Below are 17,087 nucleotides of genomic sequence, written 5' to 3' on the forward strand. Positions count from 1 at the left end.
CTGTCCTCAGGGTTCACAGGTACTGGATGGCCATGGGTGTCTTTTTCCTCCACGGAGGGGAAGCAAACCATCTTCATGACGAGGGCTTGGGGCTCCCGGACTCTGCAGTGTATCTGCTTGACATAAATGGCTGTGACCTGAACTCGCTTCCCACCTGCCTCTATGAGCCAAAGAAAGTCACTAGTCAGCCAGCCCCACTAGGACAAGTCAACCTCAGAGACAAACATGTCCTTTGAAGCCAGGAGCTGAGCTGCAGGGTTCGATCGCATCTGAAGTGATCACATTCGAGATGCCAGGACCGGCCGGCCACAGCTTTTTATGCCCATCAAAGAGAGATTAGGCTAGGTAAGCATTTGGTTCCCGAGGCTAGACCCCGTGGGTCTCAATAGCCCAGGAGTCTTTCCCAAGGAGGAGGAAGAGTGGAAACTCCTAGGCTAGAAATCACAGGCAGCATTCAGGGGATGGCAGCACTGAGCCTCCTAGGAGCATCCAGGTTGAAAAAGACCCTGTGTGAATTGCAGTGGTATGTCACCCAATTTGTTCCCCGGTTACTCCCTGTCCCAAGGCAAAGTGACCTTCAGAGTGCCTGACATAGCCCAGGCCTGGCTGGATTCAACAGAAGTCCTGAGCTCCCGAGTTTTAGAGCACCTTGCCAAACTTCAAACCTGATGCATGGACACCTGCCGTCCAGCGCTGCCAGCAGCTTCTAGCTTCGAGCCCCGAGGCAGCTTACCAGCTCCCAGCTCTCTCGGGAGACCCGGGGTAGTTGCTGGCATAGGCCCAAAGGATTTTGTCCCCCACCCCAGATAAAAATTTGAGGTCATTTTGGCCACTGCCCTCTTGAAACAGCCAGAGCCCTGACTAGTGCTCAGGGAGACATAAATGATTCTTCCTAGTTTTCAAATGAGTGACCCAGGGGATAGTTCCCAGCATTGGGGGTGGAGAGGGGCAGAAGGGGAAAGGAGAAGGTGTAAGGCATCTGGTGGCTAGAAGAAAGGATCCCATCCTACTGTTTCTGGCCCCCACCAAGGCCCCCTTGCCAGCCATCTCTGCCCTCAACCCAGCTTAGTTACTCTGTGCGATGTTCAAAGAAAGCTCCCACGGACGTGACAGTTTGCGTGTGTGGTGGAGACGATGTCAAGGAGGGACAGGTGAAACCTTGTGCTTTGCAACAGTATCCACGTGACCACAATTACCGACCCGAATGGGGAAAAGCAGGCAGTGGGGGGAGTTTAGTTGAGTGGGGGGAGGCTCATCAGCTTAAAGTAGGGACACAGTACAAGGCTGGGAATTCCAAAGCCTCAGAAAGAGCTCTGGGCATTTCCTTGCTAGTCCCTGCTCTCTCCTTGTTCAGAGGACAGTGGGAAAGAATGTGGGACCAGGGAGGAGGCTGGCGGGGGGGTGAATGTCACCAGGCAAGGGTGCATTGATTCGTTGAAGAAGGCAGCATATGAGGCCTGGCAGTGGGACAGTCGGAGAAAACCAGTTTTGTTTGTTTGTTTGTTTCTTGTTTTTTTAACATGCTACATCACTGTTGAAAATGAACAAAAAAGTTTCAAAAATAATATATAATATATATATAATATATTTATATAATGAAAAGCTATTGACTAGCAGCAATGATTCTAAAGTTATCTTAGCACCAAGACCATAGGGGTGAGGGAGGGGACGTGTGGGGGGTGAGGGGACTGGGCACGAGAAGGAAGGGGGAGTGACATGTTCAGTGTTGATGACATTTCCACTATGGTTCTCGACAGTGGCATGAGGCCTCGGAAACAAGATAAACCCAGAAGGAAGGAAGCCACCACAGTTTCATGTTTGAGCCAGGCAGGTTGGGACGTGGGGGCCTTGCTTGTGGCCACATCACGCCGTCCTTCACCCACCCTCTGCCAAGAGAGAGGGGCGGGTCCCTGTAGAACTGACCATGGACGACACAGCTCTTCCTCCCTCCCCCACACAGGACCTGTATCCACAATACAAGATCTCTGCATACCCAATATGCATAAATCAGATGTGGAAACATGAACAGAAATTTTTAACAGCTCACGCACATTTTTTTTTTTTAAGAACTCCCTTGCGAGGTATACTGGTAGTTAAATGAACAAAAGAGCATTGATCAGACTCCTCTAGCTTAAACCACTACTTGCCCCAGGGAGTAGGCAAGTGGCTATTTCTAAAGCTTATATCATGGTTGTGTGTGTGTAGGTGTGTGTGCATGTGCACTCACGCATGTGTGTGTGTGTATGTGTGTGTAGGCTGATGCCTTGAGAGTCCTGTCTGACCTCTTGCTTATTCCTTTTCCTTTAGGACATCTCTACCCTGTTCAAAAGAAGGAAGCCTTCCCCGGCGTGGGTGCAATGCCCGTTTTCCCACTGCCTTCTGCCAGGTCCAAGGGTTCATTACCAGCCTTGTCACCAAAGAAGGCCTCGAGCTCTAGAGACCCTCCTTTGGGTCACGCGTAACCCGGGACACAACTTGCATTGACATCTCCTGCCACTGAACTAGAGCAGGCATTTGATTATTAAAGGAACAACAACAACAAAAATACCCCCGACACATTCTGTGATTATAAAGACAGAGCATAAATAATTCATGTAAATGAAATACATACCTTTCATTTTACTTGTTTTTAGCCCCAAATCGCTGCCCTGTTAGGGTCTGGATTTCTTGGCTCTTCACTTCCCCCACAGTCCTGGATCTGATTGGAATTATATTATTTTATCCCACACTACGTAAGAATAGGAATGCAAAAAATACCCCCCCCCCCATAGACAAGCACACCTTGTCCCTGCCCCAGGATTTCAAGCTCGGTGGTAAGGCAATTTTGCCTTCAGGATAACAGGTAAGATCTTTAGGATCTGGGGGTTCTGGAAGGATGGAATCCATAACCCAGGGACAGGAGAGGCTACAGAGGTGGGCAAGTATTTGGTGTCACAGTTTGACCGACACGTTTGTTTCTAAGACAGTGAAGGAACGCTCCTCAGGAAATGCATACAGACCTGTCGAGCTGAAATCAGCGGGGAGAGGGAAAGAGTCACACGCCCCGATCTAGATACACCACCCACCCCGTCCCGAATCAGAGATGGGATTCAGCTCCACCAGCGTGGCCATGAAGGGGCCGACGACCCCGTCGCAGACCGAATGAGAAAAGGAAAGGCAAGAACAGAAACCCAAACCCAAACCGCTCCAGCCCCAAGCAAAAACGTACAACGAACCACCTAGACCGGATGCCAGAGACCAGTCACTTTAGCTTCGGGCTGTTGGTTGGCTGTGAGGCGGGAACGCGTGTGGCCCCAGCACGGGCTTCCGTGAGGGAAAAGGATGGCCACGGAGGCTACAGCTGCCAGATCGTGTAGAGGAGAGTCCGTTTCCAACATCGTTCCTTTCTGAAAGCTCCCAGTGGCTTCTGGTGGATGTATTACCTTGGTTTTTAAAAATTTTCAGTGTGGGTTTATATATATATATATGTGTGTATATATATATATATATAATATAATATATATATAATATAATATATCAAAGCTTATGAGTATAGATTAAAAAAATATTCAACAGCTTAGTGAACTCTGGGTCGCCGGTCCCCTAGATGTCTGGGTAAAACTCAGACCCATGGTCCACGGTCTGCAGCACAGGCTTCTGCTCCAGCACCGACATCCTGCTGAGGACCTCGGCGGACAGCGCGTAACTGTTGCCAGACTTCTCCTCAAACCAGCTGTCCAGGGCTCGCTTGGCGTCGAAGTTGGCTATCGGCGGTCCGTTCACAGCGATGGTCAGCAGGTCGCTGAGCTGCTCCAGGGTCAGGCGGGAGCGGTGGTTTTTGCGGACTCGCTGCAGGGCGTTGCGGCCTTTCTCGCAGCAGGCGGTGGACGTGGGGAGGACTTTGAGGACCTGGATGATCTTGTTCAAGAGCGGGAAGCGCTGTTTGTACTTGCAGATGTGGCCGATCAGGTCTTTGAAGCCATTTTTGGTATAGTAATCCGCCTTGAGCTCCCGCCACTCCATCAGCAGGCTGCCCCGGGGGTCCAGCCCCTCCCTGCAGACATCCCGGGAGAAGGTCGGGATGGCCTCCAGGTGATCGAATATCTGTACCATGTCCTCCTTGCCGTAGCTCAGGAGCTCCTCGCTGTTCCTGGGCCAGGCGGCCAGGTCGAACACCTGGCAGGCCTTCACGAAGATCCGGCTGCGGGAATCAAACCTCTGAGCCAGGATCACCTGGGTCTTCTGGCAGATCTTCTCCCTGACGGACTGGAACTTGGCCTCGGCCACCCTGAGGTTCTTCATGGCGATCCCATTGAAGCTCTCCCGGAAGTTCTCCTCGAACTCCTGCAGGTACTCCCCGGGGGAGTCGGCCAGGCGGCTGACCTCCTGGATGGCCTCCTCGATCTTGTCGTCCACCTGCGACACCAGGAGGTACTCGCCCTGGAAGACGTAGGCCAGGCGCGAGAGCACGGCGATCACGTCCAGGAGGAAGTAGATGAGCTTGACGGACTGGTAGTCCATGAGGAACTGAAGCAGGGCCAGCGCGATGGCCGACGCGTCGGCCCGCTGCGTCTGGCTGCTGACGTCCTTGAGGTGGGCCACCACCTCCAGGTAGTCTTTGATGAGGGCGTTGAGGACGTTCTGCTCCCCAATGATCCACCTCACGGCGCGGATGTCCCCCAGGAACTCCGTCTCCTCGCACAGGGTGGATGCCGTGGACCGCAGCTCGCCCATGAGGCGCGGCGAGTACCGGTAGAAACTCAGCAACTGCTTCAGGTTGTTCTCCAGCTCCTCCAGGCAGGGCAGCTCCTTGCCGCTGATGGCGTCCAGGATCTCCAGGTGGGGCCGGTGTACCATGAAGGGCAGGCACAGCAGCCAGGGCAGCGTCTTGCGGATGGTCATGAACATGCTGGCGCGCAGGCTGGCCGTGACGTTGGCCCCGTCGATGCCCAGGCCCACAGTGGGCTTCTCGTCCTGCAGCCGGATGCCCAGAGCCGAGAAGGCCCGGTCGAGCGCCTGCAGGTAGCTCTCGGTGCTGGAGAAGCCCAGCTCCTGCAGGGACAGGAACTCGGTGGCCGGGGGCCCGTCGCTGCTGGTGTACTGGACGTAGACGGCCACCGTGTCGGCCAGCAGGTCGTCGCTCTGGCCGTCCAGGATGATGCTGAGGCACGGCGACTGGCGGACGCGCTCCACCAGGTCCTCGCGCAGCGCGCGCGCGATGTGGTGAATGAGGATCTGGCAGTCACCCTCGTTCATGTACTGGTCCACCACCTTGAGCTCGCACTTGCGCAGGAGCTCGGCCAGCGGCCGGAAGTCCAGGTAGGGCCGGCCCTCGAGCGCCAGGTGGTAGGCGGTGTTGAAGAGCAGGGTCATGTTGCGGCACATCTCCTCCGTCTTCTCGGGGTGCATCCGCAGCTTGTACAGCTGCAGACACTTCTTGTGCAGGTTGCTCTGGCTGTGCAGCTTGATGGTGTGGATCTTGAACTGCTTGGAGCCGATGATGAAGGCCGACGTGCGGGACGACTGCACGGTGTACTGGCGGCATACGTGGCACCACATCTCGTTGAGGGTCGGGGAGTACCGCAGGAACCAGAACTTCTTCAGCCACTCCTGCTTGAAGCGGCGGATGCGGCGCCCGCTGGCGGAGGACAGCTTGGAGGGCTCGTCGGCAGCGGTCATCATGTCGTTGGACACGGACTCGTCGGCAGAATCGACCTCCTGGTCGTCGTCCTCCATGAGGGCGGGGCCGGAGACTAGGCTCTCGGAGGCTGGAAGACAAATGGGAAGGAAGCATTGAACCCCGGGTGGCCAAAACGGCAGGTGGTTCCAGCATGAGCAGGGGCTCCGCGCGAGAGGTCGGTGGCACACCATGCGAAACAGAGGCCAGATCTGGGGACGGACTGAATCCCAGACTAGAATTTATTTATTTATTTATTTATTCATTTATTTTAATGCGCACTCCTGTTCTCCGCGTGTGGCATTTGCTCTCCGGGGATCACGCCTGGTGGCCTTCCTGCTCCAGGCGGCCTGCCTTTACCCTCCACTAGTGGGCGCTCAAGGAACTCCACCTTCTCTACCAGCTGAGCCGCTGGGACAGCTGTGGGAGCAGCCCGCGGGAGAGAACACAGCGCACCCAGCCTGTCAGGGTCACACAGACAGCCAAGTCGTGGGGCTCCGTTTCTTTCTCTGGGCGCTAACGTGGTCAGGGAGGTGTGCTGCCCTCCAACGCAGGCAGCTTGCCACGGCCCCAGCTTATTTCAGGATCAGAATGCAGCTGAGTTAAGACGCATGCTTTGAATATCTGAAACACCTCATTCTGAGCTAAGGGATGTGGTTAAAATAGGAAATGCTATGTAAATACTCGGTCTCGGCTGCAGCTGTGTACTGAAAAAACCTTCCTGGTTGTCGACCAGCTCTAGAACATCCAGGCAGCCAACAGAAAAGGGCCAAGGTGTGCAGCCACGGGTCGCATGTCCCAGGCCTTCTGGAATTCCAGACAGGGGAGAGAGGATCATGTGTGGCAGAACAGCAACTCGGGAGGAGAAGAACGAGGCCGTGTCCCAGGGCTGAGTTCGAGAAGGCCGGGAGCTCTCCCCACCGACCCCAACTGTGAGCTGCCCTGCTCAGGAGGGGGCAGAGACAAAGACTGGGTTTGGAAGTTGAGCATGGGGCTAAGACACCCCCAGGACCGCCAGAGAAGGGCAACGGGTCAAGAACACAGCACACACCCCTCCTGCAGTGGAACTTCCTTTATTGACGAGGAGGATACAAGGGCGAGACACAAAGCACCCCCCGGGGGCTGTGGAGCAGCCTGTCTGAGGCAGGCACCTGCGGGCATGGGGCTCCCCGAACGTGGCTCCCACAGAGCACGCCTGGCCCCCTCACACTGCCCACGGGGTGTTCTTCCCTCCGACCACCATCTCAACCATACCAACTTACCTGCAGGGTCCGAGAACTCTGGGAGCTCCAGTACCTGTGTTGGCAATACGGGGGGCTCGGGAAGCTTCCCGGACTTAAGCATGTCTAGTTCGGCCTGGAGTTCCCGGACCTTCTTCTTTAGGCGGATACAGTTAGGGCAAAAGGAGGTGGTGGGAAGCTCGTGAGGGTCGGACGCAAGGGAGGCCTCGGCAGGACTGTCGGCCTTGAAGGACGAAGGCTCCTCCTCTTCATCCTCCAACGGGCCTGGCTCCTTAGAAGTCCCCTGCGGGATCTTCCAGTCCCCTTCCCCCGGGGTCCGGCTGACATTCTGCACTCCATGGGACACGCTCATTGCACACCGACTGTAGGCGTCGTCCTGGTACTTGGGGACCTTCCTGATGACCAGCGAGGTGCTCAAAGCCAACTGACGAGCTTCTGCCTTTGCAGACTCCAGCGAAGCCTCCAATACATCCTTGAAAATGAGGTCAATCTTCTTCTTCTTGGCCTGGGGGTGTGCGTCCCCCTCGTCAAAGCCACGCTTGTACGGACTTTTGCCCTGTCTCAACACGGGTAGCTGAATGGGACCCCTCAGGTCTTCTGGGTTATCCAGAGCCTGCTCAGACTTCTCCCTCTGCAACCTCTTCTCTCCTAGGAAGGAAAACCAGGGTGTGAGGATGTGGGGGAAAAGCCCCAAAGTGGGAGAAACCGACAGAAAACAAAGCAGGCCTCCTGCTAGCCAGTTCACTGGACACATTCCTCTGGGGCTGGCCTTGTGGGGGGCAGGTGTGACAGAAAGGGAGAGGCAGGCCACTCAGTGGGTCATAGGGTCTAGAGTGGGACCCAAAAAAGTGGGAAGAAATCTTGAAAAAGACCATTTCGAAGGAGACTTATGTCTGTACGCTGCACATTTATAGGTCCAGGGAATGCTGGAGGGAAGGGCAGTTGGGAGTGCGGTCACCCTAGAAGCGGACACCCCACCAATCAGACCGGGCAGGTGGGAGCAGACCTCAGAGCTCAGTGCGTGTGGATCCCTACCCTCTGGGCTTCTTGTCCAGGCCTGGCAATTGGAAGACGTCTGCTTCGACTTGGTAAAAGGTACGCAGGAAACACCGCGTCCGCTCCTCCCTGCTCCCTGCCTGCTTCCAGATGGCCCCATAGGGCCAAGTCTGACCCATGGCAACCATCCTTTCTAACTCGCTGAGGATATCGGAGGACGAGGTACACGTGAGAGTGACCTGAACGTCTGTGGTTCTCCCTGACAACTGAGGTAGGGAGGAAAGGGAAGGGGGGCCCTCCAGTGACTGAGGGCTCCCAGTGTGTGTGTGGGGGGGCAGCCTCCAACAACATAAAGAGCAGCGTGACTGCACTGACCCAAAGCATTCTTGAAATACAGCTGTGTCTCCTTACCTGATCCTTCAAGGGACGTTCCCTTTTCTATCTCTTGCCATCATGTGACTGACTTCAAAGATGCTGGTGAGCTCCCAACAGTAATTTTAGCCTGATTCTTTAAAGCAGCTGACATAGTTTCATAAATGGCTACAGAAGTGGGTTCCCTGGGGGGATACAGATGCTCAAGGGGGACCCTCAGAAGGTCCTGACAACAGCCCATGGGACTGGGAAATCACAAAGCCTTCCTCGATCAGGGCAGGGCCCTGGGAGATGACTCTGGGCAAGGGCTTGTCCCAAATATACATTGCCATTAGGCTTCTGGGAGCTGGGTTTGCTAAAAAACCTCTGAGTGAAGGGGAAGGGGTCTCTGTGAGTGATCCAGGTGTTCCAGAAGACAGAGCCCTGGCTTCCCACAGCTGGCGAGGGGGGCTGTGTCCTGGGCCATGTAGGAAATCTGTGTTTCCTATAGGTAACAGCAAAAAGAGGCTAATTTATTCAGGACGCCCCTCTTTTGACCTCACATGAATGCCTGAGGAGCAGCCTCATGTTCAAGGTCACTGGAAGTCAGGTGACTCTCACAGCCTACACTTCCATAACAGCTGAGGTACAGAAAGCGTGAAGATGAACGCTTGTATAAAAAAAAAAAAAAGCCACGTTTGCATTATACATCAGATGTGACACTTGCCCATTTAGAATCTCTAAACATCAAGGGCCACCCTGTCACTTCTCATGGACCAGTCAGGCAGCAAAGAGCTGAGGATGTCGGGAGGTCAAAGCTACACATCACCAGGGAGTCCTCATGCCTCTCTGCTCAAAGACAAGGTCACTCAGATTTTCTAGGATGCATGGGAGACTTCTTGGGGGCTCAAGCCTTCCAGAAAAATCTAGGGGCTGAAAAAAACCTTTAAGCGGCAATGAAATTGATCTCAAAGCCTCCATAAAATATGGGGGAAAACACCACAAAGTGAATCAGTAACTCAAAGTAGATCAAATAACATAAATTTTTTGAAAACACTTTATCAGATGCGTTCTGTTCTTACAAGATAACCACAAAGGCATAATTTACACTGTCTTCAGGAAACAGTTCTGGGCTCCGAGTAATGTCCCTACTTAAGAAGGACTAATAATTCATGCTCTGGCCTTTCTCAGGGCCCCAGCCTCCAATTACAAAGAAACCTCCTTCCATGCAAGACCTTCAGTGATTGAGGGTAGGAATCCCCTTTCTGGAGCGGGGCTGGCACAGCAGTCTAAGCCTCCACCAGCTAGCTATTCAGTCTGCCGAAGCTACTGGCTACAGAGGCATCACCGCATCCAAAGGCCACTGAGCTCACCACTGCTCCCAAGAGCTTTAGGACCAACCCCCCCCCACCCCCCTCCCCTGCTCTGGCCCTGCCCCACACGGTGCCTTTCGGTCTCCTTCCTGTTTCCTACTGCTCAGCCTGGCCAGGAACAGACCCTCCTTCCTCCTGTATCTTTGCAAGTCTTCATGGATCTCATTTCAAATCTCTCTGCCACGCCTCCTTTGAACCACTCCTGAAAGCTCACTCCCTTCTCTGAGCATTCCCCTTGGGTCTCTGGGCTCTCTCAGGACGACTGCAGCTTGAGGTGCTTTGGAGAAGACACGGGGAGGGGGGAAAGGACATTATAGATCCTGAAGAATTCAAGAAGATTACAGCCAAGGGATGAAACCTGTGTCCTCAGATATGACTTCTCTTGGTTTTCTTTTCTTCTGGTGATACGGTTCTCATGGAGACTTCTTGGATGTCTTCATTCATTTCTTCTTTTATCCATTCGACAAAGATTTATTGAGCTCCTACTAAGTACCAGACACGCTTACATAAGGCATCTTCAGAGGTCAAATGGAAACCGTGGCAATCTCATCATAGAAACATGCCTTCCCGAGAGAAATCGGCCTGTGCCCAACCCCCAGATCCGAAGAAGACAGGAAGTGGGTATGTCTACTGGGCCTTGTCACTGCCCATCCAATCACAGATACCTTTTACCAAGTCAGGCAGTAGCTGTGCATTCAATGTCCACAATCTGCTTTATTCTGTTTTGTTTCTAAAAATAGCTTAATTGCAATGGGCCACCCCACTCCCTCTTCCTCGTCTCCACTCACACTCCACATGAAGATTTATTTCCAATAAGTAGGTTGCTCAGGAATGTGATATGATCGGGCTTGGGGATAGCCCTGGTTCCTGGAACCACATGGACTCTGGGTATTTGAATATTTGAATGTGTATTTTTAGCACAAGGAAGGTCCCCTGGAAAGAAGGAGCCAGACTCACCAGTTTGCCTTGGCCAGACTGAGGATATGGTAGAGAGGCAAAGGGCTAGGGGCGGGGGAGTATTTTAAGCCACCTTCCAATGACTCATTTAAATGGAGCCTAGATGGACATCTCACCCACCAAGCCATCACCCACACCTACGGTCTCCTTCCCACCTCCCTCCAGCCTTCTCCTTCTAACAGGGACTGTTCGTGCACAGCATGGGACTTAGCCTTCCAAGGAGACCAGGAGGAGGCAGGGAAGGAACTAGTTTGGTCGGAGAGGCCTATAACACTCTAAGTTAGAGGCTAGACCCTGCACTGAGACCAATGTGCACGAGAAACCCCGCACTGCTCTTCCCAGCCACGTGACCCCGGGGCGGGGGTGGGGGGGTTGGGGGAATCACTGTATTTATCTGATGCTCGGTTTCTGCAGTTGTGAGATGGGGATCACAGTCCACAGGGGATCCTTAGAATTAAGAACTCACAGTTGAGGGCTTACAGGGGTCAAGGTGGGCATTGCTCTGGATGTGTTCTCCCGGCATGCTCATGAGGTGAGCACTCCCGTCCTGATAAGCACGTGCATGCGACAGAACAGCAGCTTTGTGCGTGAGACCCACTTAGTCAATGTTTGCTACTACTGAGCCAGTGGCACCTTCTAGCACCTTTCCGTCCATTTGACTTGGGCAAAGAGGATCAATTTTGATGAAACGTATGTGCTTAGCTCTGGGGCTTCGTCTCTTTGGATACTCTCAAATGTCTGTAACAGGGTTTCTGAGGTAGGACAACACGCAGGAGTGCATGCCACCATGCCCAGAGCTGTCGCTCACACCCAGACCAGTTGCTCACCCCCCCCACCCCCCGAAGTCCCTCTGGGTCCCCCCGTTGCTGGTCGGCTGCTTTTCCCATTGGCTTTCTTAGGAAGAGCCAGAGAAGCTGGCTTCCCCTGTGTTGGGTGGCAGGCGTGGCCCTCGCCTCGGGGTGGGCACTCACCTCTGGCCAGATTGCGGTGGATGGTTTCCTGGGACATGCTGTGTAGACGCCTCATGTAGTCCTCGCTGTACCAGACCCGGAGCCGTTCCCCAGGCCGGATGTCCCGGCACGCTCGGAAGTAGATGCGCTCGCTGTGCTGGAAGGCCAGCAGGTTCTGCTCCCTCTCCTCCCGGGAGATGACCACGTACCTGGGGGCGAGGGGGACAGGTGAGGACACACAGGCCACTCATCGCTGAGTGCCTGCCGGGGCCAGGCACGGTGCCGGGCAGGTGTGGGAGGTCAGCGGTCCACCGCATGTGGCATGTGCTGAAAAGTCCAGGGGCAGCTGCCTGTCCAGGATTGGGACACCAGCTAGTGGCCCGTTCCTGGTCTCAACCTCACCTTTTTGTGTGACCTTGAGCAAGTCTTTGAGCCCCTGAGAATCTTTGTTTTCGGAGCCTAGAAATGACAGCTGCCCTGCCTACCTCCCAGATTCTGGTAAATATACAATTCAACACCAGATACAAAAATGACAGCAAACCGGAAAGATCAGGTCATTTCTTCCTCACTAACTTTTAAGTGCAGGGATTCCCAGACACCCACAGGCCTCCGATTGTGGGGAGTGTGGGGTTCTCAGACTCTTTCCAGTATTTCACAAAGCCCAGCAGAAATAACTCATGTGACGAGGGTGCTTAAAAGGGCAATTAATAAATGCGGAAGATTAATATCTTTAAAAAGTGGGTGTCCAATCCAGACAGAAGATGGAGGTAGATAAGTGACAAGAGAGGATTAGCAACCACTCACTAATCTAAGTTATTTTAAGGTAAGGAAACTAAGGCTCAGAGAAGGTAAGTGACTTGCCCAAGGTCACACAGCTAATAAATGGGAGGTGAAGCTTTGAGTCTCTATTTTCGCCTGTAGAACTCATGGCTCCTCCGTGAGTCTGTGAAGCACCAACCCAGTGACACGCAGATAACATTGAAAGTTCCGCCAAACCCTCAGTATCTCTCCCTTCCCCAGCTCTCCCTGAAATCACATTTCCAACATCCAACCTGCCTCCTCTAAAAGATGAGATGACATAACACGTACAGAGAAGTGGAGGCATAGAGATCAAAAGAGGAAATTATTTGACATCTCAAGGATCTAGGAAATTTGGAAAAATAAACTTTTTCCCCTTAGGTTATAGTTTGTCTCAAAAGACAGGGAAGAAATCAAGATCTGTCTGACTGGCTTAACCCAGAGAGCTGTCTGTAGAGCAGTCCAGGGTAAGGAGTAATTCACAGAAAAAAATCCACGGGGGTCATGAACAAATGAACAAATGGAAAGTATTCAGCATCGCTGATAAGAAACACAAAGCAGCAACTTGTCTCATTGGCACAGATTTCTCTCTCTTTTTTTTTTTTTAACAATAAGATCCATATTGGCTAGAAAAGCATTTCCCATACTAACGGTAGAAAGTAAATTGGCCTGGCCCTTTGGGACACAAATTTGGTAATACAGACTCGAACAAGTATTCGTGGACCCACCTTCCTAGCAGCACGATTCACAATAGTCGGGTGGTGGAAGCAACCCCCGCGTCCACTAGTGGATAAATGGATAAACAGAATGTGGGGTACGCACACACTGCGTTATTACTCGGCTTGAAAAAGGAGGGAAATTCTTATATATGCTAGCACATGAAAGAACCTTGAAGATACATACTAAGTGAAATAAGCAGGTCACAAAAGGACAAATACCATAAGATTCCATTTATATGAGGTACTTAGTCCGAATAGAATAGTTAAATTCAGGGAGACAGAAAGTACAATAGTGGGGTGTGGGGTGGGGCGCGGGGGGGTGGCGGCTGGGGATTGGGGAGTTAGGGTTTAATGGGTATCCTGTCTCAGTTGGACAAGACGAAAAGAGCTCTGGAGAGGGACGGTAGTGATGGGTGCCCAGTGTAAATGAAATGAATGCTACCGAACTGTACACCTGAAAAAAAAAAGTGGTTAAAATGGTCAGTTTTATGATATGTATGCTTTGTCACAATTTTTGCAAAACTTAAAAAGGGACCATGAGATGCAGACCAAGTAGACACACTGTGCTCCCGTCGCCCTGCCTGGGTCACTGTTTACAATCGTGCAAAAGCAAAGACATTGAAACCTCTAATACTGGAGAAACAGTTCAGTAAACCATGGTATGTTCGTATGATGGAATGTTGTTACTTATCTAAAGAAAATGTTTGCAAAGGATTTTTCACGACGTGGAAAAACGGTCCCGATAGAACACAGGGTGACAACAGTAGGATCGGAAACTGTTGACTTTACGGTTCCAGTCATGCCTTCAAAACACGCCTCGGGAAACTACTTGAAGGAAATACACCGCTGTTTTACCAGTGATTGATTACCCATTACAGGGGGATCTGCTTTATCAGTTTTTTTCTCTGTATTTTCCAAGTTTTCCTTGTTAAGCAATTACTACAGTTACCCCCACGGCCACCCCCTAAAAAAAAAAGACACGCACGAACGCCAATTCCAGGACTGGTGCTGTCCTGGCAGCCAGCCGCATTGCCAATCTACATTGCTCCGTGTTGTCGGGGACAGTCCCCTGTGGACTCTGTTCTACTCGACCCTGGAGGAGGCCATGACCTTACAAGGGGACCACTAGAGACCAGGGACCAATCCCCCTAGCAACCGGCTGCAGCACGGATCCCCGGGTTGTGGGAGTAAGGCCAAGGATGGCCGGAGGGCAAACGTGAGTTTTTGGCTGCCTCACCCCTGTTGAGAGAAGAAGCAGCCTCCACCCTGCCAGGGGGCAGTTATACTTGCAGGATTTGGGGAGTTTAGATCCCCAGAACTTGCTTGAGTCCAGGAACTTAGCCTCAACGCATCTGTGCTTGTCAGCATCAGACATGAGCACTGGTCTCCCTGAGCTGTGACGATAATACTGTGATATCCATGACGCCCAGTCATGCCGCTAAGGATGAACTTGGGGAAAGGAAAAGAGGACCCCCGGCCTAAAGAAGTCTTCCCGAATGAATACTTCCACGTCACAACTCTCTAGCACAGCGGTCTGCTTTCCCCCAGAACTGAGATTTCTTCTGAATGTGCAAAATATTTTCCAGTCCCCAATTCAGTGAGAGCTTGGGATTTGACATCCACAATTAATCACCCTTGTGGTTAGCAAAGAACTGGGGTAGATCCAAAGTTTCCTCCTCCCGGATTCGGAAGGCAAACCATTCATCCACCTTCCCTCCCAAGAGTCACTTGGACCACAAAGCACAAGGAAAGAGACACTCTTCTCTTTTTGGGGGGTATTTAAGCAATCATCGAGCTCTAAAACCTAGAATTATTTTCTCTGGCATTCAACTTTAGGAGAAAAAGAGGTGAGGAACACGTAACTCTCACGCATTTCTTCAAAAGAACAACTTCAAGACTAGGTCCGAAGCTTTAGAAAGATTCAGGTTAATTTCCCTTTCTACGCCTGGTGGTTTCCTGCCCGATAAGAATCAAGGTTTAGAAGAGAACTCCAAGTCTTTGTAGCAATCCCATCTTCCAAGACAGATCAGAATTTGTTCAGCATCTGGTTGTATTTGGTTGTTCTGAAACTTGGCCCTTGAAATAGGACATATATGGCAACTCCCATCAAATTGTTAACAACCAGTCCCCTCAAGATGGTAAATGGGGCCAAGCTGAGTCCCAACATAAATGACCTCTAATTAGATCTCCCTCTTACAAATATTTTGCAGTAACACTCAATGGTTTGATCCACTCCCAGAATCCTCCTGTCCCCATACGACAATCCCTTTATGAAGAGCCACGCCTGTCCCATTCCGAGAGCCCTCCCTGGAAGACAAGTCTTCTGGAGAGTGAAAATCTCCAGATCTGCTGTTTCCAGGTCACTACTTCGTTGGAGAAAAGGCACAGAGTATGTCAGAAGGAGGCAGAAAATGACTAACGCAGGCCACTCTACAAATGCTAGGGCTCATCTGATGGCTTTTCAAGTCAGACCCACGAAGCTGACGGCCTTTGAAGCAATCAAGGGGATGGGGGGGTGCGTGTTTTCTGGACTGAACGTTTCATGATGAGAATGGATTGTTTTTATTCTGACCTCCTTGCGGACTTTGGGTACTGGATAGATAAGCACTAAGACAACACTTTTTATACCTCCCCCACTGTGTCTTATCAAGTGCGCCATATTTTCTAGCTGGGTCAGGAAATGACTATCAGTTCCAACAGAAGAGAGAAAATAACCCACGAGGCAGCCATTTTGTTGGAGTGGGGGCACATAAAGGCCAGGCTCGACAGTCCTGCTCAGTGGGTATGTCTCTGATGGGAAGGAAACTACACCAGCCGCGGAGCCAGAAATGGGAAAGAGGGACTGAGAAGGGCTTGGGTTCTGTTTTCTCACTCACATTTAGGTCTCTGAGTGGGGTGGGTCTTTGGGTCAGATGGGCACCCGGCCTCCACCTGAACATCACCCAGCCAGCTCTCAAGGCGGCTGGAGGCATCAGGCCCGTAGGTGGGACTTCCCTATCTTAGGCTGAAATTGGCTGCCCACTCACTTCCAACCACTGGCCCCACTTTCGCCTTCCTGTTTTGATGAGCTAAACCCACAGTCCCCACTAAAGCCAACAAAAAGAAACTAAAGAAACTTTGTCTCAAGTTCACAGGCTCTTCATCTCTCTGTCCCCTTTGCTTCCAACTTGATCCCTTCCCTCCCCAGGAATAGAGGGAGGGGCCTGTCAGTTCCTGCTCAGCACCTGGATGGGGCTGGAGAAGATCCCAGCTTCCCAGTATCTTTGCCTGTGGCAGAAATGGGATTAAGTTTGATTTCCATGGCCCTGCTTTCCGGCCGAGAATAGAAGAGAATGAGCTGGATTCCAGGAGGTCAAAGGGGCGCTGGAACCTTCTAGAGAGGGGATAGATCCCTGGTCGGGACTTGGGGATTTCCTGCTTGGGAGGTCCTCTCTGTGTGACTGGGAGTAAACCTGGGCAACACCCAGGTTAGGAGGTCCCTTCTCTTCTGAGGAGACTGCCAAAGGGACCCGGAGGAACTGCTCTGGCTACTTTGAAAGCCTCAGCTCTCGGTGGGCGGGGTCCTGCCTTGTGACAGATACCAGGATCAGTGGGGAGATGTCCCCCCAAAAAGTTCATGCCTCAGGCTGGTCCCTGAAGTACACTGGCAAATGGATAGCCCCTGAGCCTTCTAGAGTCTCCTGTCAGAAATGGTGACTTTTGTTTTTCCAGGACCCCTGTTTTTAAGGAGCAGAAGGTAAAAGTCACTTAGTCATGCCCTGCTTGTGCTGTGCAGAGGCTTCAAGCATGGCTGGGCGGTTTCCTATGTGGCTGCTTCGTCTCGCTCTGCTCCCCCATTCCGCTCCTGTCCTCACGGGGCTAGCTAGCACGGCGCCGGGTGCAGGGCATCTGAGTCCTTTCGGAACCAGGAAATGCCGGCGGCCCTGGAGCCCCTCTGGCTGGCATGCTTTCCCTCGGTCACCTAACCCCTGCTCTGTGGGCCTTGAGGTTTTCATGGGAAGCGAAGAAAGAGAATATACACCAAAGAAAGATCCTGGAGACTGGGT

General features: G+C 52.3%; 1 protein-coding gene across 5 annotated transcripts in view; it reads right to left on the reverse strand.

The window, feature by feature from the left end:
* Window positions 1–1,662: 1,662 nt before the first annotated feature.
* PRDM11 (PR/SET domain 11) overlaps window positions 1,663–17,087 on the reverse strand; it is an 80,370-nt gene continuing 64,945 nt past the window's right edge. For 4 of the 5 annotated variants that reach the window (XM_046016804.1, XM_046016805.1, XM_046016807.1 and 1 more), the window contains 3 exons: window positions 11,546–11,733; window positions 6,919–7,545; window positions 1,663–5,747 (listed from right to left, as the gene is read on the reverse strand). In XM_046016804.1, coding sequence (XP_045872760.1) covers window positions 3,583–5,747; window positions 6,919–7,545; window positions 11,546–11,733 — 2,980 coding nt within the window. In that variant the 3' untranslated portion in view covers window positions 1,663–3,582. Of the gene's footprint in view, window positions 5,748–5,856; window positions 5,869–6,918; window positions 7,546–11,545; window positions 11,734–17,087 lie in introns of those variants that run through there. The other variant, XR_006820049.1, reaches the window with a different exon arrangement.

Source organism: Meles meles, chromosome 8 (genome assembly GCF_922984935.1).
Source record: "Meles meles chromosome 8, mMelMel3.1 paternal haplotype, whole genome shotgun sequence".
Lineage (NCBI taxonomy): Eukaryota > Metazoa > Chordata > Mammalia > Carnivora > Mustelidae > Meles > Meles meles.